Source organism: Pectinophora gossypiella, chromosome 4, assembly GCF_024362695.1.
Source record: "Pectinophora gossypiella chromosome 4, ilPecGoss1.1, whole genome shotgun sequence".
NCBI classification, from domain to species: Eukaryota; Metazoa; Arthropoda; class Insecta; order Lepidoptera; family Gelechiidae; genus Pectinophora; species Pectinophora gossypiella.
Window position 1 is genome coordinate 17,883,580 of NC_065407.1, and position 26,421 is coordinate 17,910,000.

The 26,421-nt window shown below is 48.2% G+C and overlaps 2 protein-coding genes across 2 annotated transcripts; both read right to left on the minus strand.

Moving 5' to 3' along the window:
* Positions 1-1,160: 1,160 nt before the first annotated feature.
* LOC126382361 (palmitoyltransferase Hip14) lies at positions 1,161-6,904 on the minus strand. The gene is made up of 4 exons (XM_050032176.1): positions 5,990-6,904; positions 4,938-5,324; positions 4,227-4,551; positions 1,161-4,134 (listed from the first exon to the last, which is right to left on the minus strand). Exons 1-4 carry the CDS (start codon positions 6,683-6,685, stop codon positions 3,635-3,637), a joined length of 1,908 nt encoding a protein of 635 aa, XP_049888133.1. The 5' UTR covers positions 6,686-6,904; the 3' UTR covers positions 1,161-3,634.
* Positions 6,905-8,489: 1,585 nt separating this feature from the next.
* LOC126366479 (uncharacterized) lies at positions 8,490-11,297 on the minus strand. Its single transcript, XM_050009588.1, has 4 exons — positions 11,185-11,297; positions 10,719-10,798; positions 9,723-9,816; positions 8,490-8,613 (listed from the first exon to the last, which is right to left on the minus strand). Exons 1-4 carry the CDS (start codon positions 11,295-11,297, stop codon positions 8,490-8,492), a joined length of 411 nt encoding a protein of 136 aa, XP_049865545.1.
* Positions 11,298-26,421: the final 15,124 nt, after the last annotated feature.

Sequence of the window (26,421 nt, forward strand, 5' to 3'; positions counted from 1 at the left end):
TCGTTTAATTATACCCCCCCTGGTGGTATCGTGGGTCCGAAATACTTTTCATTTTTCATAACTAAGTAGTTGGTCCTAAAATTCTGGCAAATAATTTTTAAAATTCGAATGAATTTATGAAAATATTCCATTCTATTGTTTAATATTTGACTTATTTAAAAAAACAATCATTTACCGCGAATTTTTTGAAATTGTCTAAGTAACTACCTATTAAAAATTTAATAAATGACTAGGTATTTAACGTAACTATTTGCTATCACATTATATGTACCTCTGAAAACTAGAGACAATTATAATATAACATAAGGTAGGTTACACCTATTTATTCGTAGGGTTACACAGTGCGAGCAGCTGATGTGACAATAGACAGCTACTGTGCCTGTGTACTCGTATGACAGTAGCTCGACTCGCCTTGCACGGTCACACTATGCGAACTGCTGGCGTCGCAGAAGACAGCTACTATACCAATGTACTGGTATAATTCGTTTGTATCATGTCGCCCAAACAAGAAACACGAGCGTAGCAGCTGCACCTCAATAAAGCCTAGGTTACACAGTGCGAGCTAACATGCGAGCTGACCGAGTCAGTTATTGAGGTGCAGCTACTAAGCACGTGTGACCTCATCAAAAGAGTTACTGTCATGTGCGAGTGGGACAGTTGCTCGCGTTCGAGTTACTTCAACATTTTTTTGTTTTTACTCGCTACTTGCCTTCCCCCACCACACAACTCGCACGCCGCTCGATCGTCAACTCGAACGATTTTGCGAAATGACAGTAGCTCGTACGCTCGGGCCCACGCTGGGTACAGTGTTTCTTCTTTTGGCGACATGATACAAACGAATTATACCAGTACACTGGTATAGTAGCTGTCTTCTGCGACGCCAGCAGTTTGCATAGTGTGACCGTGCGAGGCGAGTCGAGCTACTGTCATACGAGTACACAGGCACAGTAGCTGTCTGCGATAAAATATGGTTCATTGGTTTTGGTCATTGATGTAGGTATATGTTACTATAGAAATTTCTTCAAATATCAATGCAAGATCTCATTAGAATATTGCTGTAGTAATGGTAACTACCTATTTCGAAAATTATTGAGAAAAAGGAAGTAGGTCAGTACCAGTTTCAGTAAACGTAGGTAGTAGCTGAATCAAAATATCAGAAGTAAATAAAGTAATTTATATTTTATTTATTATTCAAATGCATTTGGTTTTATTTATAGTTCAATGTTATCATTACAAGAGTTGGTATCAACCGGGCCGAGGCAGGCATACAACATTGGAGTGATTGTAATACCTATACAGTTGGACGTGCAGAACACTGGAAATTTTAAATCTCGAAACTAAAAAAAAGTTGTTCTGGAGACAGGAACAAATCGGTCCCTACCGTATTGTAGTTATTTATTCTTTGACATGTGCATGTACAATTTGATGAAGAATGAAGATAAGTGACTGGCGACTACTGCCATGGATTCTACGCGAATGAGCCTGAATGAGGGACTTCCAGACTAACTTCATCAAAACTGTAGATGGCGCTGTGGAAAATTGCCTTCGTTTAACATTCAATCGATGACAGACATAATTATGCATCTTTTATCTTTTTTTGGTATAAATGATGACGCTTTTTTATTACACCCAAGCACAATACATCCTTTTCCCATTATTATTCTAATTAAAATAAAAGAGAAGCAATATAGTTAGGAACATAATTCTGTATATAATCTGATCCAAATATCAATTATGCACCAGAGTAATGAGAAAATAGGTATCTATATTATTTTTGGGGAACTTAGCCTGGAAAGTCCCTCACAGATACTTGTACAAAAAACATCATCAACTTAGAGGTAACCGAAAATACATACATTGTTAGCTTACAGCTACTAGCGCTATTTTAAGAAAATCAAAAATCCTTGCTGTATGGGACATACCCAATAGTCTACCATTTATGGTCAGTCACATCTCTAGCGCGAGCAAACCAACGCGTCTCAATGTTGGGATCAAAATTTAATATAATATCCTAAGTAATACAGTTCATTCCATTATTTGTGTGGGGTTTTATTACAATTACCAGCGCTCCCTACACTTGCGCCATTTCAAACTCAAGTCATTTACACAAGAATTCGACATGTCCAGATTCCGTTGCCCACGTGACGCGTCTCTGCCTCGGCCGCGCCCGCGCTCGCTGTCGAGCGACTTTGTCCAATTACTTTACACCACAGAAGATTGATAAGGAAAGTATAGACAACTAGTTTATACTTTAAAACACTGAACGATGCTTATTAAAACATATATTATAATCAGCATTGTTCACCTCGACTGTTAGTCTATGTGTTTTTATAACAAGCACACATCGGACCTTTATATATATAATATATAATATAAATCGTTAAATTCTTACATTCAATTTATATGGTACACAGTGACTATCGACAAAAAGCGTAGAATCTGGAATTTAGATAAAATTTCTTATTAACTTATTATATACATCAAAAATATGCTTAAAATGTTGTAAAAGCGATCCTGGCAGTGAACGAGCCGCGCTGCAGCGCGCGGCGGCCACGGCGCCGCAGTCGCCCGCTCCACTGCCGCACACCTACTGTGTAACTTACTTAATACATGATATAGTTCAACCTTGCGGCACGAACGTGTATTCTACAATACTGTGTCATGTACATACATTTAATATATTTGTTATTGTTGTAATTTGAACTAGGTCAAACGGATTGATATTTTCCACGTGATGATGATGATCACTATTCACTACATAGTGAACACTCGGGGACGCGGTCGGCCGTCGTTTGCGCACAATGATGGTGGCTCAAAGACGATTAATTGTTCTGTGTGATGGTAGCAATGTATTACTAATAGCAACAAATTAATTATTATTTAATAATTTACAACTGCGATGCGCCTACATAAGTTACCTAATGACAGTCGACAAGTGAGTGTCAACTCGAATGAGATAATTTAAAATAAATGTTATGTTACTATTTGTCATTAAATGTTAACACATTCTTTGTTCTCTTTTTGAGTATGAATACAATATGTCATACGGTCATATCAGTGATTATCGGTAGCATTGAAACATAAATCATCCAATACAGAGTGATAGACTGATAAGATATACGTAGATTACAGACATTGTGTCGACACAGCACACATAACATGGGACCGCGCCGTCCGTGTACATTGGGCTACCCATCTCCAATTAGCGGTCCACAACACAGAGCTACCTGATACGCACGAGGCAGCTCGAGGTCGCCCGCGTCTCAGTCGCTCGTCACTGACGTCTTACTTTGTATTACATTTGTTCGATAACTAAGCTATACGAAAGGAGCTCGCTTTTTAGATTTGTTATTTGTAGACAAAACTATCAAAAAGGGAAATACAAAATAGTCTAACAGTAATATTAAAAATATCAACATACATAATGTACGGATCGCTCGGACGACGCAACGTTCTCTCATTCGATTATGTGATACAAAAAATAAACACTACATTAACACAATAAGCACTTGTACTCTGCAAACGATAAGGCAACGCATTATTGCTCGGCGCCTCACCGGGGGGCATAGTATGGAGCACCCCGCTGGCGTCCCTAGCGGGCCCCGTCCGGCGGCGCCTCCTCGTGCCCGGCCGGTCACACGTAGTGCTGCGGCTCGGCGCCCAGCATGGGCTGCGCGTCGTCGGGCAGCTGGCCGTGGGCCGCGAGCGGCCCGGGCGGCTCGTGCGGCGCGGCCCAGTCCGAGGCCCGCGGCTGCAGCAGGCCGCACAGCGAGCACTGGAAGAAGTCCGCGCAGTTGTGCAGCGGGCCGCGGGAGAAGGGCGAGCGGCCGCCCCGCGCCTGGAAGTGGCGGTAGCGGCCGCGGTTCAGCTGCTCGTTGGTCGTCATGCCCAGGAACACCACCAGGTACAGCTGGCAGCCCGTCAGCACGGTCACCCAGAACAGGTGGAAGGCGGCGTTGGCCAGCACCCACATGAGCCACGCGTTGCAGTGCGCCCAGCTCAGCGCCGCGTCCACCAGCGAGCCCTCGTCGCCGCACTGCTGCCGGTAGTACTGTACGCCGCCCCACACCATCCACACGCACATGCCCAGCAGGCTCACCAGGAACCCGATGAAGTACACGTGGTTCTTGGCGCCTGCAAACGAACAACCACCGGCACGGTCAGCCTTCAGCCGGTCGATAAAGCAGTGCGCTGGCATCGAGCAGTGAGCACTAGGCGGTACGTACCGATGCAGTTGCCGACCCAGGGGCAGTGGTGGTCGAACTTGGCGACGCAGCGGTTGCAGACGGAGCAGTGCTTGGAGCGCAGCGGGCGCTGCACCAGGCACGCGGAGCAGAACCGAGCCGGCTCGAAGCCCCCGCGGCCGCGCTCCGACAGCTCCACGATGGTGCGCAGCCGCTCGGCGCGGGACGCCGAGATCACGCCCGGGTCCGAGCGCCACGACTTCAGGAAGAAGTACCACAGCAGCAGCGACGACGCCACGAACAGCAGCGTGGCGCCCGCCCCCACCGCGCCCGCGATGAACACCGCCCACGTGATGTAGAACCACACCTGCGGCACCGAGAGCTCGTGTACATTATACGCACAGGCCGCATTTCAACTTTCATTACATTACAAAACATCAGAGAAATCCTATCGTTGTGTATCGCTGGGCATTCTATATTTAAAATTGGTATATTTCTCTGAAATTTTTCCGAATAGTGATGTTTACAAAATAGCCGTTGCATGATGTGGTAAACAAACTTTTAGGACAGATCGGTATATACCTCAATTGTTAAATTCTGGCAGGTAGTTTAGAAGTTAGATTGAAACAAACATGCAAACACATAACCCTCCTTTTGGCTTCGGCGTAGTCGGTTAAAATGACAATTGGGAAGTAAAGTTTCGATAGGTCGAAACTCGATTGAATGGTCAGATATAAATAGTGGAGCATTCACCTTGGTGGCGAGGTAGACGCTGAGCGGGAAGACGTTCTTGAGGTCGTCGTCGAGCAGAGCGTGCGCGGCCGCGTGCAGCGCCGCGTACAGCGCCCCCAGCAGCAGCAGCTTGACGGCCGCGTGCGCCGCCAGCTCCAGCACCAGCCCCGTGAGGTAGAAGGCGGCCAGCGGCGTGCCGGCCATGAGCCACCAGCGCAGCTGCCGGTCGTGCAGCAGCGCGCGCCCGCACGCGCCGCGCCCGCTGCGGCCCGCAGCCGCGCGCACGCGCTCGGCCACCCGCGCCGGCACCCAGCCGCCCCCGCCCCCGCCCCCGCCGCCCGCCGGCGCCGCCAGCATCGCCAGCGGCGTCTGCCCGCGCGCGTTCGGCACCTCCAGGCTCGCGTTGCCCTGTTTTGACGATGACAATGTGACAATGTCGACCCCTTCTACTCTCGAGAGCCTGTTAAGTGACATTTGGCCATTTTTGAAGTAGTGATACCATCAGATTCATTAAAGCTTATTATCTTTATTAGTTTCAGAGATAAGCATTTCAGAGTAAGTTTAATCATTTTGACAGCGTACAGGGGGTGGCAATTCGCTACATTAGACTTCTGGTTCACAAACAAGATGTTCCCTTTTTGATGTACAAAAGTAGTTTTTCAGGGATTTTGTTGTTTTATCAAAATGTTATTTTGTCACTTAACGGCCTTTTAGCATATGAGGTTTGTCGAGACACATGTGGCGACACATTTCTCTCCAATTGGATGGAGAAGGTGTCCAATATATCCAATGATGCCCAATTGACAGTCATCTAGTGAGGACTAAACATTATACATACTTCACTGAGGGCGAAAATAACAACGATGTGATGTGTGTGTCTTTTCTTATTACTTATATATTATTAGAATAATGAGCTACATCACAAAGGTAGCATTATCATCAATTTGAGAGCCACGCTCTTGTCGATGCAGCATTTTACATGCTACTTTTTAGGGAAAAATAGGGCAGTGGTTTCCCTCTTGCCTAAAGCCTGTTGCCTCTTGCATAAAGGTAGGTCACTGATAAATACTCACATAGAGCACTAGGGTGGAGACGGCAGTGGCATTACGGGCTAGAATGGCCCAGTGTAGCGCCGTGTTGCCATGCGCACGGTCCGCGGGCTGCGTGCTGGCGCCCAACGTGAGTAGCAGGCGCGCCGGGTCCACAGCCGCCACCTTCCAGCACGCCCACATGAGCGCTGTCATACCGCCCGCATCGCCCGCGTCCGCGTCCGCGCCGCGTGCCACCAAGTATGCGACTACGGCCGTGTGCCCGAACTGCGCCGCAAGGTGCAGCGACGCGCAGCCCTCGGCGTCCCGCAGCGCGGGGTCGGCTCCAGCCCGCACCAGCAGCACCACGGCCTCCAGGTGGCCCTGCCGCGCCGCCCACTGCAGCGGCGTCGACCGTAGCTCGCCGCCCACCGCATCGACGCGCGCGCCGCGAGACAGCAGGAACTCGATGATTTCGCGCCGGTTGTTGATCGCCGCCCAGTGCAGTAGTGTCACCGTCTCGTGGTCCGGCTGGTTCACGTCCCAGCCAGCCTCGACGAGCTCCTTGACGCGCGCAAAGGCGCCGTACTGCGTCGCTTTGACGATATCGAAGCCGCTGTAGTCGCGCTCCGGCGGCGGCGGCGGCGCCCGAGCGGGTGGCTCGCCACGCTCGGGTTGCGCCGCGCCGCACTGCCCGCCGGCAACGCCGGCCGCGGCCGCGCCGCAGGCGCTGTCGTACATGCCGCGCTGCTGCGGCCGAGCCGAGCTCCTCCGGCCCGCACGCGCTTACCACGCCCGCATCCCCGCCGAGCGACCCTACTGTCACGTCTCACCAACGACTTACGAGTATGATGCTCGATAACGTGCGTGATACTGTCCTATTACTATTACCCGAAGGAATTCAACAAAATTACTATCAAAAACACTACGTTCGATTCTTCTTGTTATTGACAAGTTGACTTGACAACTGGACCCAGTGTTGCTGCTTTTTTTTGTTGTTTTTTCCCCGAAGGGTAAGGCAAAGGAAACTATGGCCATACAGCCATGTCTTACGTATTTTTTTTCTTGATGATTAATGAAATGATGAAAGGTGATGCTGATGAAACCTAAGCCCCCACCCTCGGAGCAGACTCCTATTCCGAACCCCAAACGAATTAACTCGAAAGTCCGCATAAACTTTCGAGTTATGAAGGGGCTTGTTGGCACGAAGCGAAAACTCGCGAATGTTTTCCAACTTAATGCGGACATTAACCACAGAACACCACTTCGTATTAATACGGCATACAAGTATTCATAAGAGAACAGAAAGGGAAAGTAAAAGGTAGGTAGGTGGTGTACTGTATCTTTCGTGCAAAACTTGTAAGTATTGTATGTTGTGTGCAATAAAGTATATTTGTATTTGTAAAGGAAGGTTTAGTCAAGATTTATCTAAGTCGCTTACACAAATCTATAACATTCATTACATTCTTTATTGCGCGCAGTTCGTATCAACCTGGAGTGTTGGAGTAGGAGTAAATAAGAACAGGAGGTAAAATGAAATATAAATTAGAACGTAAATCTGTTTATTAGCAAGTATTTATTTCACACGTTATTAATTATGTACATTATATTTACAATAAATACAAATTTATTAATTTCTAAACAGTGTCAGTATGTTTAGAAACTGTCTTTGTGACACCCTGTCACATTGCATTATATAATTAGTGTATAATTAGGTGTTTGATTTCTGTAAAAATTACCGAAAAAAAATCAATCAATCAATAATACAAAACGAGACCTAGCTGGCACTGTCAAAAATCATTCAGAGTAGATCTCTTAAAGAGTTAAGCTTCTAGCTCTACGCGTCCTAACTCTACTACAAGCACTAACTTGACAAACTCTACACCTTAATCAAAATGATTTGTCTTGGCCGTTTCGTTGTTAAAAAAGCTATTGTATAACAGGAAAATGATGAACAGTGAATACCACAGATATTGAAATGTAATACATTGTTTCCCTTGCGGCCACGTGACGGCAGCGAAACAGCCAAGCCAAAATATGTTTTGACTGAAAATATTAAGACCTTAAGATTAGCTGAGGCTGCTGCTTGTACTTCTGCTGTCGTTTTCTAATTGTATTGCCCTTGCGCTTGTGTTGGCTCGTCTTGGCGGAGACACTGTCGTGCCTCCGGATCTTATAAACCGCGAATTGTTTTTGAAAATTCGAAGGACTTTCATAATGATATCTACTAGGTATAAAAAAACGTAAAAAAGCAAAAAGTAAGTAGTAGTGTAATAATTATAATGTAATTTGCAATTCATATCTGTAATGGACAAAGGGACGGAAATAAATGATATTTAAGTACTTATTTTATTTATATTTTTATATTATTATTTATTTTTATTTACATAATAAGTATTTAACTGATCTTTTTTTCTTTTTCAGTCGTCATTTACCTATAGTCACTTTTGGCAAAAGTGCAAGCGTGTACCACTCAGGTCACATCTTCACCTCATCAGGTGATCAAACTCGTATTTTAAAAAAAATAATGTTCATTTTCATTGGCTTAAGTGCCGAGTGCGAGTCGTTCGTTCGCCGTCATGATGTGCGAGGCGCGCTGGTCGCCCTGCAGCCACCCCAGCCGCTGCAGCGAGTTGAGCGACAGCAGGAACTGGTAGCGGGCCATGTACCTGCGGGCAGGCGGACTCGTGGTGGCGGGAGGACACGATTACGTGGACAGGCGGTCACAGTCGGTCACGGGCGGGCAGACCGTCTGTCACAGTCGGTCACAGTCGGTCACGGGCGGGCAGACCGTCTGTCACAGTCGGTCACGGGCGGGCAGACCGTCTGTCACAGTCGGTCACGGGCGGGCAGACCGTCTGTCACAGTCGGTCACGGGCGGGCAGACCGCCTGTCACAGTCGGTCACAGTCGGTCACGGGCGGGCAGACCGTCTGTCACAGTCGGTCACAGTCGGTCACGGGCGGGCAGACCGTCTGTCACAGTCGGTCACGGGCGGTCACGGGTGGGCAGACCGTCTGGCACAGTCCGCCACGGGCGGGCAGACCGTCTGTCACAGTCGGTCACAGTCGGTCACGGGTGGGCAGACCGTCTGTCACAGTCGGTCACGGGCGGGCAGACCGTCTGTCACAGTCGGTCACGGGTGGGCAGACCGTCTGTCTCAATCGGTCACGGGCGGGCAGACCGTCTGTCACAGTCGGTCACGGGCGGGCAGACCGTCTGTCAAAGTCGGTCACGGTCGGTCACGGGCGGGCAGACCGTCTGTCAAAGTCAGTCACGGTCGGTCACGGGCGGGCAGACCGTCTGTAACAGTCGGTCACAGTCGGTCACGGGCGGGCAGACCGTCTGTCACAGTCGGTCACGGGCAGTCAGCCGCACAAAAGGATCTTGTGGCACTTGGATGACATTAACGAGAGGGTGCTGAACTGCTGGTATGTAACATTTCTATTTATTTAATTTATTTAAGGAAAATCTACAGCTTAAAATACCACATATATAGATATAACACACTACTAAGATCGCAAAATCATAGAATTTAAAATAATTAAAAAAAAAATGAAAAAAAAATCATGAATTTTGCGACGGAAAATTCCACTTAATACGTATATTAACTCAGAAACATGGTCTCAATCATCCCCCTCAGTATTCGTTACGATGTCACTAACACCCTGTATAGTTGACATCGTACTGAGGTCATATCGTTACTCGTTTGACATTTCGACGGTTATTCAAGCTCTGGCTTTGGACATTTGGCAATAAGATATTGAATGATGACGCACCCCTCGGAGGCGCACATCTTGTACACTAGGTTGGTGTTGGAAATCGGCGGCGGGTCCACTTTGGGCTCGGTTGGGTCGCTGATTAGCCGCAGCTCTGCAACAAACAACCACCAACGTACAACGTACACACTGACCGGCACCGGCCGACCGACACTATACGGGACTCGCTTACACAGACACTACACCAGGGACGACGGGGGGGAACTCTACAGATCTCGTTCCGTTCAGTGATGTATGATGTATGCCTACGTGATAATTACCTATTTTCTCATTGCTCGGGTAGATAATTATCCAAAAATATAATGCAATAGCAGAGGCATGTACAGATATGTATAAAAAGATGTTGCTTGATATTTGGATCAGACTTGTGTAGAACTATGTCGTTGTCATGTTATGTTTCTCATTGTTTTGAACGGAATAATTAAAAGTGTCTCATTTGACAGTCTTTTTTTTATTGACGTGACTTATTGTAGATTTGCCATTCACTACTTGGCCGGACAAATGGGGAGCGCTGAAGGCTCTCACCCGGCAGCCTTCTCAGACTCAAGAAAACAGCCCTGAGGGTGCCCAGTTGGGCGCGGACCTCGGCTCAAGGCGTCAAGTAGCCAATTAATTAAACTAAAACACATATTTGTCTTGATCTTCTCATAATTATCATCATCATCATCAGCCCATTAACGTCCCCACTGCTGGGGCACGGGCCTTCCCTATGGATGGATAGGGAGATCGGGCCTTAAACCATCACGCGGGCCCAGTGCGAATTAGTGGTTATTAACGACTGCTACTGCAGCCGGGACCAACGTCTTAACGTGCCTTCGGGAGCACGGAGGAGCTCGAGATGAAAACTTTTTTTGTGGTCGCCCATCCTATGACCGGCCTTTGCGAAAGTTGCTTAACTTGAACAATCGCAGACCGAGCGCATTTACCGCTGCGCCACCGAGCTCCACAATCATAATTATCATATTGACATATAAAAAAACAAGATGGCGGACGTACTCTCGTAGTTGTAGCAGTAGTACATGTCGCCCATACAGTGGTTCTGGAACACCACGTACACGGCGAACGGGCCCTTGAACCTGCAACAGACACCTGGGGTGGGGTTGGCTGGACCGTCACGGACGGCGATACGGTCCGACAGAAGGCTCGGTGAGGTGGGGGTGCTTAGTTCATCTTGCGATGGATGTACCTCTGACCACATTGCGATTGTTGCCGTGTGTGTACCTGTGCCCCTGATGCCGGGCAGCAGCGGTATCAGTACTGGTCGGAGGCCGAGAGGAAATGGATTCTGGTAGGGCTCTAGCTAGAACATCACCGGTTGAGAAATTGGTCAGTGTACTGCGGAACGGAAGGCGATTGGGGCAACCACCGTTCTACACGCCCTATCTATGGAGTAATGAAAATGGAGGCGATTACTCCACCGACAAGAGCGCAGCTCTTAAATAAAGAGAGAGAGAGTGTGTACCTGTTCATCTGCATGCAGACGGGATCGTATGTCTCGGGGCAGGTGTGCGGACACTTGTGTTTGCGGTCCTCGCGTACGAACGGCGGCTTCACGATGCTCGGGTCAGCCGGCATGGTGAGCCCGCCGACGCGCGGCAGGAACAAGCCTTTGGACCGCGGTGGGCTCTCGCGCAGCACCGCCGCCCCCGCCGCACCTTCCGGCAAACAACGCCGGTGTTTTAGTTAATCGTCTCGTCGTGGGTTGAGGTCACGGGCTCGGCGATCGAAATCATCTAGTCCAATAGCAAATTGGTAGGCGTAACCATAGCAACAACGATCTCGAGCGAGTTTAACAGCGACGATTTCCCGATCTTGATACCCGAGCCCAAAGACCTTGTATAGAATAGACGGATAATATTTTAGAGTGACGATCAAACTATCACAGCTCTCTTTCTTCCCTATGGCAACAATCTCCGTGGAAAAAAGAAACAAACATAGACAAACACCGCTGTCTAGAACGTCAGTGTTGACCGTTTTGAGATGTTGTGGTAGCCAGCTGGATACCAAACCTGCCGTTAGTTTTTTGGTGTTTTGGGACGTTATTTTAACTTTTTATATAAAAAATCTGTGAAATAGTTATTCATTATGAACCATGGCTTGCGAAGCTATTGGTTGTGAGAGTAGAATGGGTGTTATAATGGAGAACGATCAAATAATGTCTCACCATGGGTAAGTTATCGACCACATAATACATGTTTGTGTGCAAGAAATACATTACCTGGTCTGGTTTTTGTAAAATTTATTGAGCCCTAAACACGATGCAGACGCATATTTTCAGCAAAGCCGTCACATTTGTACAAATAATTGATTTCACATTTTACGTTAATCAGCTTTGACAGATCATGTACCCAAAGTATTATAAGTAGTGTTGTCCTTTGATGTCGATAACATAATTATTATGTTTGAATGTAACATCTACATGTTGCGTTATTCTATTCACGTTTAATTTATTTTTCGACCTGTTTCCAATTTGGATGAAGATTACATAAAGATATTGTATTTTCCAGATTTCCTAAATATCCTAATTTACGAAACAAGAAATTAAGAAACAATTAGATTCAGACCATGAAACGAGATGATTCTCTCTTCTGGAGGACGGCTTCTCCTTATTTAAGCCTGTGCTAATTACAGTTCGATGTATCTTGCTTTCTATCGAGCAGGATACCAAACAAAAATATTACATAGAGATGCAGTACCAACAATATTCACTCACATATCTCACATAAGGTGAGTTTAAGTTTAGTTATAAGTTTATAGATAAATTTGCAGCTATTTCGTTTTTGTATTCTATATTAGCGTGGAAAAAATATTTCAATACAATACAAATATTCTTTATTGCACAAAATAATTAGTATGAATAACTATTTTGGTAATTACCTGTGATTATTCCTTCTATAAATAATTAGTATGAATAACTATTTTTGTAATTACCTGTGATTATTCCTTCTATGTGCAATGTGTAAACATGCAATGCTTGTGTATTTGTGTGCTCCACGTTAATATGTGCCATTCTTGCAGGTAAAGTTATAACGACCAGAGCCGACACTATACACTTCTAAAGAAAGTGAACAAGAGGAAATATTTTTTTTATCACCAAAAGTCGGAATTGTTAAGTGCTTCGTAGTCATTGTATTCTAACTATATTGAATAAAAATCTTATAAAGAAGTATTTGCTTTTATTCTTTAATCGCATTGAGATAATCCCCGAAATATACTAGAAGGTCGTCTACTTCTTGTATCGAGAGCCGATTCGATTTCCGGTCAAGTCAATGAAAAACGTGTATTTAATTTTTATAAAAGGGTAGGTATGTGATTTATAGCAACCAAAGGGTGGCCGCAATGTCGTATTAAAATGATACTATAGTATATGTGGACTAGATGGACCGTCCTCGACCTCCTCGGCCATAACACCTTGCGAAATGACATAGATTCAAAAATGATAAATAAAATTGACCTTTAACAAGTTTGTCCATGATAATTACGTTGAATAAGTGGTTCTGAATCTGTATCCGCAACGTACGGTTCTTCTTAGGTATCTTTCTATCAGGGTACAAATAGGTATCGTTTTAACTAATTTACTTGTGGTTCTACCCACCCAGGTATGGATACTAGGTCGTTATTTCTGTATTTAATTAATCATTCAATTTGTAATGTATATTTTTTTAGATCTTGGACTAACATGAAATATTTAGCCGATAATAATGTCGATAAAGACATGGAACGGCACTAGTGGTTCTGATACAAAAACATATACTATAGGTACGTTTCTATAACAAACCCGCTACGCGAGTACAAAAGACGTTACGACGATAGTATATTTATCTCTTTTTAACTTATGACGGCTCACATGAGTGCGAAAGACAAAACCTATGTTTTTCTTTCGTCTTAAATATGCTCCGTCTATTCTATACAAGGTCTTTGCCCGAGCCCGTGAGCTTGACGCGTCGGGAGGATAATCCTACGAAAACGTCATTTGTCACAGTGATGTTTGAGTCACTTGTTATGTCTTTTTTTATTTCTGTTAATACGCCTAGCTATCCAAGGGAAACACACCAAAAAGACTTTCATCTGCTTTATTATAATACGTTTTGTTCTGCAAATATCTTAAATGATCTTTAAATGCACCGCTGCCGCTGATTAATTGTGAATAGACTGCTGTCAACAAAAACCATGCCTGATAAAAATAATTCAGAAGCTGATCACGTGACTGTTTCCCTTTTTCTTTGAGCTGGGCTATTTTCAGGTGTATGGGGACAGCGCAAGTGGTTAGGATTCTTCCTTTCCTTCATCTTTTTCTTTTCCGCATTAATTTGTATCATACATGGAGAATGTATGGAGATGGTGCACACCAGCGCGCTCCTGTCAGTATTGTCCCAGTGCCGCATATTTTGACTGAGAGTTACGGCGGTAGAGTTAGAAGCTTGGCTCTACGTGAGATCTGTTAACTTTTTGGTGGTAACTTTATGGTGTCGTCTTGGCTACATTTTACTTTTTCTTTTTTGGTGGGATACACAACGTTTGAGATAATAATTAGTTCAGACAGTAATGAGATGCAGGTCGGTCAGTGGTACACCATTATAATGTGGTGTCCTGTTTTTCTACAGTTTTGCTATTCTGGCCATCTGGGGCCCGAGCACGACGCATATTGACATTAACTTAATAAAAATATATTAAGTTAAGGAACTAAAACCCGACTAGGGAAAAATCGAGCTTTAAAAAGTATGAAATAAGAAAATAATTCTCTGAAATTGTTACGAATAGTGATGTTTAGGAGATAGCTGTGGTCGTATGCCGTGGAAACAAATATTAGGACAGATTCGGAATAATTGCAGACACACCCATACACATACATATAGCAGTCAAAAACATAACCCTCCTATTTGCTTCGCCGCACTCGGTTACATTACATTACAACAAAACCTTCTGAACTGTTGTTGTGGCCGCTGTCGTTCTTCACGGCGCTCTCGTCACCCAGCCTGGTGCTGCCGGCCATACTTCCATCCCCCAAATCGCTCAAAGTGGGATTCTGAATCGCGCTGCCATTTTGTATCGCGGCGACACTGTACGCCGTGGCGCCATCTAGTGACGTCGCGACGTCGCCTGCGCCAGCGCCGCCGCCGATGCTGCGCCGGGACTCGCACGCCGCGGGCCACGTGATGTAGTACCCTGCGCATGACATTTACAATCACTCGATTTATTCTCAACTAAGTTGTTATAGCTGTAATTGTATTACTCACCTGCCCCGGGCGGCCCGCACATGTTGGTGAGCACCAACTCACAGAGGCTGCTGAAAGACCTCTCCAACCCCGCCGCCGCCGCCCCCGCCGCGCGCCCCCGCGTCGACCCCCGCACCCCGCACACACCCGTCTTGTCGCGCCGGCACACCTGCTCCTTGTTCTCGCAATAATACTCTACAAAACAATATTATGTCAATATAACTCAACAAAACTCAACTCATAACTCAAAACTCAACAAAACTCGACAAAACTCAACAAAACTCAACTCAAAACGCACTAAAAACTCAACAAAACTCAAAACTCAACAAAACTCAATAAAACTCAACAAAACTCAAAACTCAATAAAATTCAACTCAACTCAACTCAAAACGCACTCAAAACTCAATAAAACTCAACAGAACTCAACAAAACTCAAAACTCAAAACTCGAAATTCAACAAAACTCAAACCTCAACAAAAAAACTCAACTCAACAAAACTCAAAACTCAACAAAAGTAAACAAAACGCAAAACTCAAACCCATCAAAACTCAACTCAACTCAACAAAACTCAACATAACTCAACTCAACTCAACTCAACAAAACTCAACATAACTCAACAAAACTCAAACCCAACAAAACTCAACTCAACTCAACAATACTCAACATAACTCAACTCAACTCAACAAAACTCAACTCAACAAAACTCAAAACTCGAAATTCAACAAAACTCAAACCTCAACAAAACTCAACATAACTCAACTCAACAAAACTCAAAACTCAAACCCAACAAAACTCAACTCAACTCAACATAACTCAACTCAACACAACAAAACTCAACTCAACAAAACTCAAAACTCGAAATTCAACAAAACTCAAACCTCAACAAAACTCAAAACTCAACAAAACTCTACAAAACTCAATAAAATTCAACTCAACAAAACTCAAATCTCAAACCCAACAAAACTCAACTCAACTCAACAAAACTCAAAACTCAACTCAACAAAACTCAACTCAACTCAAAACAAACATAACTCAAAACTCAACAAACCTCAAAACTCAACAAACCTCAAAACTCAACAAAACTCAAAACTCAACAAAACTCAAAACTCGAAATTCAACAAAACTCAAACCTCAATAAAAAAACGCAACTCAACAAAACTCAAAACTCAACAAAACTCAACAAAAGTCAACAAAACGCAAAACTCAAACCCATCAAAACTCAACTCAACTCAACAAAACTCAACATAACTGAACTCAACTCAACATAACTCAACAAAACTCAAACCCAACAAAACTCAACTCAACTCAACAATACTCAACATAACTCAACTCAACTCAACAAAACTCAACTCAACTCAAAACAAACATAACTCAAAACCCAACAAACCTCAAAACTCAACAAACCTCAAAACTCAACAGAACTCAACATAACTCAACTCAACAAAACTCAAAACTCAAACCCAACAAAACTCAACTCAACTCAACAAAACTCAACATAACTCAACTCAACACAACAAAACTCAACTCAACAAAACTCAAAACTCGAAATTCAACAAAACTCAAACCTCAACAAAAGTCAACAAAACGCAAAACTCAAACCTAACAAAACTCAACTCAACTCAACAAAACTCAACATAACTCAACTCAACTCAACATAACTCAACATAACTCAAAACTCAACTCAAAACTCAACAAAACTCAAAACTCAACATAACTCAACAAAACTCAAACCCAACAAAACTCAACTTAACTCAACAATACTCAACATAACTCAACTCAACTCAACAAAACTCAACTCAACAAAACACAAAACTCGAAATTCAACAAAACTCAAACCTCAACAAAACAACTCAACTCAACTCAACAAAACTCAAAACTCAACAAAAGTCAACAAAACGCAAAACTCAAACCCAAGAAAACTCAACTCAACTCAACAAAACTCAACATAACTCAACTCAACAAAACTCAACAAAACTCAAAACTCAACAAAACTCAAAACTCAACAAAACTCAAAACTCAACAAAACTCAAAACTCAACAAAACTCAAAACTCAACAAAACTCAAAACTCAACAAAACTCAAAACTCAACTCAGTTATCAACTACAAGTTATTGCATTCTGCTCACTATAAACTTCAGTCGTGTTTGCGTGCTGCTCATTGCCCGCATGAGCTCCGTCAGCGGCGGCGTGGGCGCTTTGGGCGCTGTCAGCCACGGCCTGGACGCTGTGCGCGTCCGCGGCGATCAACATCACTGCCACCACCACCACCGACATTCCACTTCCAGTTTCTACTGGCTTGTTCACCCTGGAGAGAGGATCGTTGATTATAACTCTTATTAATTAAATTAATGAAGCGCCATTTAGCGCAAACCTATTGTAACAATTTAGTTAAGCTAAAATAATAACAAATCTGTAAATTATTATAATTATTGTGCGGGCAAATTATTGTATTTTATACCAAAGAGTACCTTTTGGTGGCTAGATTCCCCTTGACCTCACACGAGATGTGTGGGCTAAAACGCGCGTCGCGCCGCGTCCACCTCGCGTGCTCACTCCCCACTCGCGGTGATTCAAACAAAGTAATCAAAATTTTTATAACGAAACTGACTTTTTAAGTTAATTCTTATCGGAATAAATGTCAGTTTTTAATTAAAAGCAATTGCCTCTCGATCTAACCACCAGCTACTTTAAACATTATGGTACAAATGTATAAGATATACAAAAGCAATTATAGATTTCCACAAATAGCCATAGTAAAAATCGGTCTGCCAGTATTAATTAGTATTAGAAATAAGGTAAAGAAGTGTTAACACTAAACTTATTACCTCTATTTAACAAGTCGCAGCTAACAAGTCACTGTAAGCTACCTTTTTTTTTTTTTTTTTTTTTTACGTTGGAAAATGCGTTACGCATACCACGCCGCCCGGGGGGACGACGTGGTTATGTGGGACTCCCCGGGTGTCGCCACCCGGTATACCCACTAAAAACCAACGGTGTTCCTTCCCGTCCACGGTGTTACCGGGACCCGGGAATCGCCGAAGCATGCTTCCGCGACCCGGTAGTGGATGGCCTGATAGGCCCCATCACAGTAGGGAATGAGTGGCGTGCGGGGAACACACACGCAACGCCAACTCGAGCCAGGTGTTAGGAACGACAGACTCCCCCGAGTCTGCCGCCCGCGGCTCTTACGGTGCAAGGCACCGATGTAATGCCCTCTCGGGTCTTGTCTTCCCGGGGTCTCCCCTGTTGTGCCCTCCTCCTCTAGTCCAGGACACACAGGGAGAGACCCGCATCAGTGTTAGGGCGGAAGACGGCCGACATCCGCCCGCCGTCTCCGCCCGGGTCTCCTGCGACGTGCAGGGTCGGTGGCAGTAGCCTCCCTCTCCCGCTCCGCATCCTCTTTGGATCGAAGGACAGTTTCACAAAATGTGAGAACCGCCTTCCACGACCTCTCGCTGTCAACCATGGCCTGGACCACGGCGGGCAGCGAGAGATCGCGCCCCACAACAGCACCAAGTTCTTGGCGCTCTGTCGCCCAGGCTGGACACGCCTCAAGCGTGTGCTGGGCTGTGTCCTCCGGGCAGCCGTCGCAGTGATGACACTCGGCGGTCGGCTCTCTTCCGGCTACAACATGCAGATACCTCCCAAAACAGCCATGTCCCGAGAGGATCTGAGTGAGCCGGAAGGTCATCACCCCATGTCGCCGCTCCAACCATTGTCGGAGGACTGGACGAACTGCCTGGACTGTTCTAAGGCCCGCACTAGGCTGCGCCAGCCTTTCGTCCCACTCCTGTATAAGCAGGCGGAGAACTTCCTCCCGCTGGGCTTGCACCTCGCGTGGTGCTGGCGTTTCACCCCGACCGTGCGCCTCCTCCCGCCAAAAGTACATTGACGAGAGGGCTCTCGCATCCAGGTCCCAGGGTAGAGATCCAGCCAGCACACGCGCCGCCTCGCAGGAAATCGTTCGGTAGCCCCGTATCACCCTGATGGCCATCACCCTCTGAGCTGCGTTCAGAAGGGCGATATTCTGCCTTTTCAGGGTGTTGGCCCATACTGGAGCTCCGTATAAGGCCATGGATCGAACGACCCCCATGTAAAGCCGCCTGCACGACACCTTTGGCCCACCCAGATTGGGCAGGAGATACCCGAGGGCACCTGCCGCTCCGAGGAGCTTGGGCATCAAGCGCTGGAAGTGTGCGCGGAACTCCCATCGACCGTCCAGAACAAGTCCGAGGTACCTCATCGTTGCCTTTAGATCAATGCGAGTTCCGCCCACCACAATGTGCGCTCCAGCTGGTGGTGCATTCCGAGGCCCGTGGAAGCACAGAGCCTCGGATTTATTCAGGGCCACCTCTAGGCCAAGTCGCCGAATTCGGCCGACAACGTGGGCCACACCCGCTGTGGCGAGTATGGCGGCCTGTCTAAATGTCGGGCCACGTGCGGTGACCAGGGTGTCATCGGCATAGCACGTGAGCTCGACTCCTCTGAGGTTTGCGCAGCGGAGCACCCAGTCGTACCCGATGTTCCACAGGAGTGGTCCAAGGACCGACCCCTGTGGAACACCGCACGACATCGGCTGTCGTCCCCACTGCTCACGTCCTGGGAATATGACACTCCGATTCGACAGGTACGCTGAGATGATGCGCCTAAGGTACATGGGCATCCGGTGGTACCTCATTGCCTCCTCAATACAACCCCAGGGCAGGGTGTTAAACGCATTGGCGATGTCCAGGGACACCGCCAACACTACCTCGCGTCGGGACACGGCCTCGTCCGTTAGGGCCTTAACGCGGAGTATGGCGTCGATGGTGGAGCGACCGTGACGGAAGCCATATTGGCAGTCCGACAGGTCGGGGCCAACTCGCGTAAGATGTTCGGTGAGGCGTTCGGCAATGATGCGCTCGAAAAGCTTGCCCACCTCGTCCAGCAGAACGATGGGACGATACGCAGATGGAGAGTCTGCTGGACGTCCCTCCTTCTTCAGGAGGACAAGCTTTCCTGTCCTCCATTCCAGGGGGAATCTGGCTTGCTCGAGACAGGCGGAGAACAGCCTCAGCAGCCTCGGCTCTAAAGCGCTTGCGGCTAATGCCCACACACGACCCGGTATGCCGTCTGGCCCGGGAGCTGTGTTTTTGGCTTTGAGCCGCAGTAAGGCGGCGCCCAGTTCGCCAGCTGTCACTTCGGCCACCTCAGCCTCCTCATTATCTCCCTGCCATGGAGGTACCATGGAAGGGGGTGTGAAGCCCTCCCGCGCGGGGAATAGCGTCTCCACTACGTTCCGTAGCAGGGTAGGCTCGAGACTCTGAGTTAATGGCGGAGCCCATGGTCTGAGCTTGGCACGTACCATTTTGTACGGCCGCCCCCATGGGTCATAGTTCAGAGTCTCCAGCATCTCCTGCCGGGACGCCTCCTTAGCTTGACCGATTGCGGTCTGCAGGGTCTTCACGCAGACTCTGTAGATGTTATAGAGTCTGCCCTCTTCCTCGCGGTCAAGGAACCGGCGTCTCCTTTGCCGGGAATACTGGCGTCTGGCTGTAACGCAGGAGTCACGCAGCTGCGCGATCTCCGAAGACCACCAGAAGACTCTCCGTTTGGGAGAGACGGGCTTGGCCCGAGGCATCGACGCGTCGCATATCTGCGACATTGCCTCGTTTAGCCGAGCAGCCTCGTCCTCTATTACCACAGGGCCTTCGAGGTCTGAAGCCCAGGCCTGGACTATGGCCGCCTCCATCAACAACTCCTTGTCCAGGTGCTTCAGCACCCAACGAGGACTGTCCCTTTGCAGGGGTCGGCTCGGGCCATTCGGGGCAGCTGCGGACGTGGAGACGCTGAACCGGATATACCTGTGATCCGACAACGTCTCCACACCCTCCAGCACTTCCCAGCCCTGGACACGGCGCGCCAGGGCAGCGTTTGCGAACGTGACGTCCACGATTGAGCTGCCCTGTTGCCGCACGCACGTGGCTACCGATCCCCGGTTGAGCAACTCCAGACCAATCGCAATCGCCCATTCTTCCAAAGCACGACCGCGCGCATCCGTCACTGGACATCCCCACGCCAAAGATTTGGCGTTGAGATCCCCAGCGACGAGCACGAGATCCGGGCGGCTTCTATCGATCAGAGCGCCGACCTCGTCCAAGAAGGTCTCGAACTCGGCCAGAGTCCGATTCGGCGAGAAGTACGCCCCGATCACCATTACGCCGTCCACAAACGCCGAGACAAATCCCCGACCCCTAAACTCTCGCTCAAAGGGCGAGGAGCCGGCCGACGTCTGCGTGACAATCGCAACGAGGCCATCCTGGTCACCCAGCCAGTTATCCCTGGGTGGGATATAATAAGGCTCGCTGATCACCGCCAGTCCGATCAGCCACTCTGCCATAGACTGGGAGAGTAGGTCTTGGGCTCTGGAGCCGTGGCCGATGTTCGCCTGGAGGAACCGAGTAGCCATTAGTCAACGGCCATGGTCGGTTCCACCTCGGCCCGAGTTACAGCGTTCGCTGGCGGGCGGGCAGGCAGCGAGGAGGCCCTGGAGCCATCGCCGACCTTCCTTCCTCTGTTCCTGCGCTTGGATGGGGCGATACAAGAACCCATCCGATGGTTCGCGGATTTGCCTGCAGCCTCACATATGTTACAGTGGGGCGCAGCTGTACACTTTTGGCTGATGTGACCGGCCTGTCCGCAGCGATAGCACAGATTGCTGCGGTCCACCTCAGCATCACACGTCGCTCTGACGTGCCCCGTCTCGAGACAGCGGTAGCACCGCATCGGCCGGGTCTCTAGCAGCTTCACTTGAGCCGCCACCCAGCCGACCAGTAACCGACCACCCTCCGACACCTTCTTTGCGGCAGCCACAGGGCACCGCAACCATACCGAGCCAAGACCGGTTTTGTCACGGCGAATTTCGCCGGGCTTCACCTGGTCTGCGGTGCATTGGCCAGCTCGAGCCACCGCTGCCACCAAGTCCTCAGTGGTGACTGAGTCATCCAGGCCCGAGATCCGCATCTCTGCAGATCTGATGGGCCGATTGACTCGGACGACATCCTCATCGAGAGCCTCCCTCAACTTTTGAGCGAGAGAGTCGGCCTTCTCATTGCTGGTGCTTCCCGTCACCTCCAGGATGCGGGCACCCGTCACGGCTCATCGGAACCGGACAGCACCTATGCCAAGCTCATCCAGCTTTATTCGAGTTTTCCTCTGCGCCAGGCTGCAGAGTTAGCACAACTGCCGCCGTGCGGGGAGGATGCAGCTTCACTGGGCCACTCTTTTTCTGAGTGGTGGTAGCCTGCTTCTTCGTGCCCTTTTTGGCGACCACATTCCACGGCTCCTCCATAGTGGAGGGCGCAGATGGTAGCGGTCGTGGCGCACGAGGCGCGGCAGCTTGATTGACAGCGCCGGCCTTCCCCTTCTTCTTTTGTTTCTTCTTCTTCTTTTTCTTCTTCGACTTCTTCTTAGCCTCAGCGGGGGCCAGGTGAGCAGATGCAGCTACGCCTGGCTTCGCGATGGCCTGTGCCTGTGCCGGTATTGGCTTGGCCGCAGGAGATGTTTGCGAACGCTTTTTGTCAGCTGACAGCGGCGGACGCAGTCGCTTCTCCGGAAGAAGTCTATCCTCTAAGGCCTCTAAGCGCGCATTTACCATCGTCCCTACCTGGACCATGATGGTTCGCACTAGGTCTCCCTCATCGTTAGGGGCCGGGGTGGCCACCTGTGGTCGCTTCTGGCCGCGAGAAGCCCGCGCTGCAGCGACCGACTCACCAGTCATATCTGATGATGGCGCAGAGGCGCCTTGTTTCCGCAGCAACTCCAACTCCACTCTGACGTTGATCAGCTCGTTCTGGAGGCTGGTCATTTGGGCCTGCAAGCGGGCATTGTCCGCCTGAATGCGGGCATTGTCCGCTTGCAGTTGCCTCGTAACGTCTGTTGATGTCCTCTCAATTATGCTTTCGAAGGCAGCGTGAAGGGACGCCTTAGCATCCTTTAGCGCCTTGACCGAAGTGCCCTTCAGGTTGCCAGATTTAGTAGCGACCTTTTCGACTACCTCCAAAGCATCCAGTACCTGCTGGTTCAGGTCCTTTGTTGGGGCCTCGTGTGTTGAGGAGGATTCCGACAGGCGCGACAACCTAGCCTGGGAGACTCGGTTTGCGCACACTGCGATCTCCTTCGCAGCCTGAGTTTTAAGGAACTCTTTCCTCACGGCGGCAATATCTACCTGTGCCTTAGGTAGGCTGGAGTGCTTCCCGGTGATGGATCGGCGGGCTCTGCACTTAGTGGCAGGCGCCTCACAATCACTGCCCGAGGGCGACGCCGATGTTGACGACGTCGTCGTCAGTCGACGCCTCTTAGGGCCCTCCTCTGCCCAGAAGCGGCTTCTAGTCTCAGGGGACCCCGACCTGGGGGACCCCGACCTGGATCGCCCTACCGCCAGGCTAGTATCCGCCCCGTCAGACTGTGCCGCTTTCTCGGCATCGATATCCATATCGAATTTCGCCTCCTCCGGTATTGAAATGCGCTCCAGGACCACCATCACTTCAGGAAGAGGTGGCCGGGTAGAAAGTGTTTCTACGGCTTTGCAGCTCCCTCACATCTGAGCTTGATCGGTTTCCATTTTCGTAGCCTTGGTCGTGTTCACGGAGGCCAGCATCTTGCTGGCCTACGAAGCAGTCTTTGCCCCCCGCCGTATACGTATGGGGCTTGCCCTCCGAAGAGGGGCGGGGTCGCTCACTTGGAGTGCCCGCCGGCGGACTTGAATTTTCGATCTGCTTATCCATTTTTGTTTTGTCTTTTCTTACCGGGGTGACCTCCCCGGGGCACCCTTGCTGCCAGTACCACTGACCATTCAGCCCGTCAGCAGGCGCCACACCTTAGGCTTGGGTAATTATTTTATAGAGGTTGTCTTCCTCGCGGCCCCCTCCGCTCAGTGCGAAGGTGGCCCCCGTTCCAAACAGCATTGCGTCTGGGTTACGGGTCGGACCGGCGGTGGCCGAAGCCATTGCCCGGCATTGCTGCCGGACCCGCCGCCCCTGCCAACGTCGGGCCTAAGCCCCGGGTCGCATCTTCAGTACCTTCGATACGAAGAGCGACCATCCCCCCCCGCTGATTTTGGTCCGCGCCGGCCGAAGCCGGTACCCCCCCATATCTGGGGGGGCGTTCCCCTATCCGCCACCTGGGGACGCGCCCGATGGGAGATCAGCAACTCCACACGGGCTGTAAGCTACCTAGGGTAAGCAAGCAAGCAAGCAAGCAAGCAAGCAAGCAAGCAAGCAAGCAAGCAAGCAAGCAAGCAAGCAAGCAAGCAAGCAAGCAAGCAAGCAAGCAAGCAAGCAAGCAAGCAAGCAAGCAAGCAAGCAAGCAAGCAAGCAAGCAAGCAAGCAAGCAAGCAAGCAAGCAAGCAAGCAAGCAAGCAAGCAAGCAAGCAAGCAAGCAAGCAAGCAAGCAAGCAAGCAAGCAAGCAAGCAAGCAAGCAAGCAAGCAAGCAAGCAAGCAAGCAAGCAAGCAAGCAAGCAAGCAAGCAAGCAAGCAAGCAAGCAAGCAAGCAAGCAAGCAAGCAAGCAAGCAAGCAAGCAAGCAAGCAAGCAAGCAAGCAAGCAAGCAAGCAAGCAAGCAAGCAAGCAAGCAAGCAAGCAAGCAAGCAAGCAAGCAAGCAAGCAAGCAAGCAAGCAAGCAAGCAAGCAAGCAAGCAAGCAAGCAAGCAAGCAAGCAAGCAAGCAAGCAAGCAAGCAAGCAAGCAAGCAAGCAAGCAAGCAAGCAAGCAAGCAAGCAAGCAAGCAAGCAAGCAAGCAAGCAAGCAAGCAAGCAAGCAAGCAAGCAAGCAAGCAAGCAAGCAAGCAAGCAAGCAAGCAAGCAAGCAAGCAAGCAAGCAAGCAAGCAAGCAAGCAAGCAAGCAAGCAAGCAAGCAAGCAAGCAAGCAAGCAAGCAAGCAAGCAAGCAAGCAAGCAAGCAAGCAAGCAAGCAAGCAAGCAAGCAAGCAAGCAAGCAAGCAAGCAAGCAAGCAAGCAAGCAAGCAAGCAAGCAAGCAAGCAAGCAAGCAAGCAAGCAAGCAAGCAAGCAAGCAAGCAAGCAAGCAAGCAAGCAAGCAAGCAAGCAAGCAAGCAAGCAAGCAAGCAAGCAAGCAAGCAAGCAAGCAAGCAAGCAAGCAAGCAAGCAAGCAAGCAAGCAAGCAAGCAAGCAAGCAAGCAAGCAAGCAAGCAAGCAAGCAAGCAAGCAAGCAAGCAAGCAAGCAAGCAAGCAAGCAAGCAAGCAAGCAAGCAAGCAAGCAAGCAAGCAAGCAAGCAAGCAAGCAAGCAAGCAAGCAAGCAAGCAAGCAAGCAAGCAAGCAAGCAAGCAAGCAAGCAAGCAAGCAAGCAAGCAAGCAAGCAAGCAAGCAAGCAAGCAAGCAAGCAAGCAAGCAAGCAAGCAAGCAAGCAAGCAAGCAAGCAAGCAAGCAAGCAAGCAAGCAAGCAAGCAAGCAAGCAAGCAAGCAAGCAAGCAAGCAAGCAAGCAAGCAAGCAAGCAAGCAAGCAAGCAAGCAAGCAAGCAAGCAAGCAAGCAAGCAAGCAAGCAAGCAAGCAAGCAAGCAAGCAAGCAAGCAAGCAAGCAAGCAAGCAAGCAAGCAAGCAAGCAAGCAAGCAAGCAAGCAAGCAAGCAAGCAAGCAAGCAAGCAAGCAAGCAAGCAAGCAAGCAAGCAAGCAAGCAAGCAAGCAAGCAAGCAAGCAAGCAAGCAAGCAAGCAAGCAAGCAAGCAAGCAAGCAAGCAAGCAAGCAAGCAAGCAAGCAAGCAAGCAAGCAAGCAAGCAAGCAAGCAAGCAAGCAAGCAAGCAAGCAAGCAAGCAAGCAAGCAAGCAAGCAAGCAAGCAAGCAAGCAAGCAAGCAAGGTTTAGGTTTAGGTTTAGGTTTAGGTTTAGGTTTAGGTTTAGGTTTAGGTTTAGGTTTAGGTTTAGGTTTAGGTTTAGGTTTAGGTTTAGGTTTAGGTTTAGGTTTAGGTTTAGGTTTAGGTTTAGGTTTAGGTTTAGGTTTAGGTTTAGGTTTAGGTTTAGGTTTAGGTTTAGGTTTAGGTTTAGGTTTAGGTTTAGGTTTAGGTTTAGGTTTAGGTTTAGGTTTAGGTTTAGGTTTAGGTTTAGGTTTAGGTTTAGGTTTAGGTTTAGGTTTAGGTTTAGGTTTAGGTTTAGGTTTAGGTTTAGGTTTAGGTTTAGGTTTAGGTTTAGGTTTAGGTTTAGGTTTAGGTTTAGGTTTAGGTTTAGGTTTAGGTTTAGGTTTAGGTTTAGGTTTAGGTTTAGGTTTAGGTTTAGGTTTAGGTTTAGGTTTAGGTTTAGGTTTAGGTTTAGGTTTAGGTTTAGGTTTAGGTTTAGGTTTAGGTTTAGGTTTAGGTTTAGGTTTAGGTTTAGGTTTAGGTTTAGGTTTAGGTTTAGGTTTAGGTTTAGGTTTAGGTTTAGGTTTAGGTTTAGGTTTAGGTTTAGGTTTAGGTTTAGGTTTAGGTTTAGGTTTAGGTTTAGGTTTAGGTTTAGGTTTAGGT

Excerpts from the sequence above, each read along its gene's own strand:
- LOC126382361 (XM_050032176.1), bottom strand. The coding sequence starts at position 6,685 with ATGTACGACAGCGCCTGCGGCGCGGCCGCGGCCGGCGTTGCCGGCGGG. Across the intron at positions 5,325-5,989 it reads TCTCCACCCTAGTGCTCTAT|GGCAACGCGAGCCTGGAGGT; the intron begins GTGAGTATTTAT and ends TCGTCAAAACAG. Across the intron at positions 4,135-4,226 it reads CTGGGTCGGCAACTGCATCG|GCGCCAAGAACCACGTGTAC; the intron begins GTACGTACCGCC and ends GTTCGTTTGCAG.
- LOC126366479 (XM_050009588.1), bottom strand. The coding sequence starts at position 11,297 with ATGCCGGCTGACCCGAGCATCGTGAAGCCGCCGTTCGTACGCGAGGAC. Across the intron at positions 9,817-10,718 it reads CTACTGCTACAACTACGAGA|AGCTGCGGCTAATCAGCGAC; the intron begins GTACGTCCGCCA and ends TGTTTGTTGCAG. Across the intron at positions 8,614-9,722 it reads AAGATGTGCGCCTCCGAGGG|GTACATGGCCCGCTACCAGT; the intron begins GTGCGTCATCAT and ends GCCTGCCCGCAG.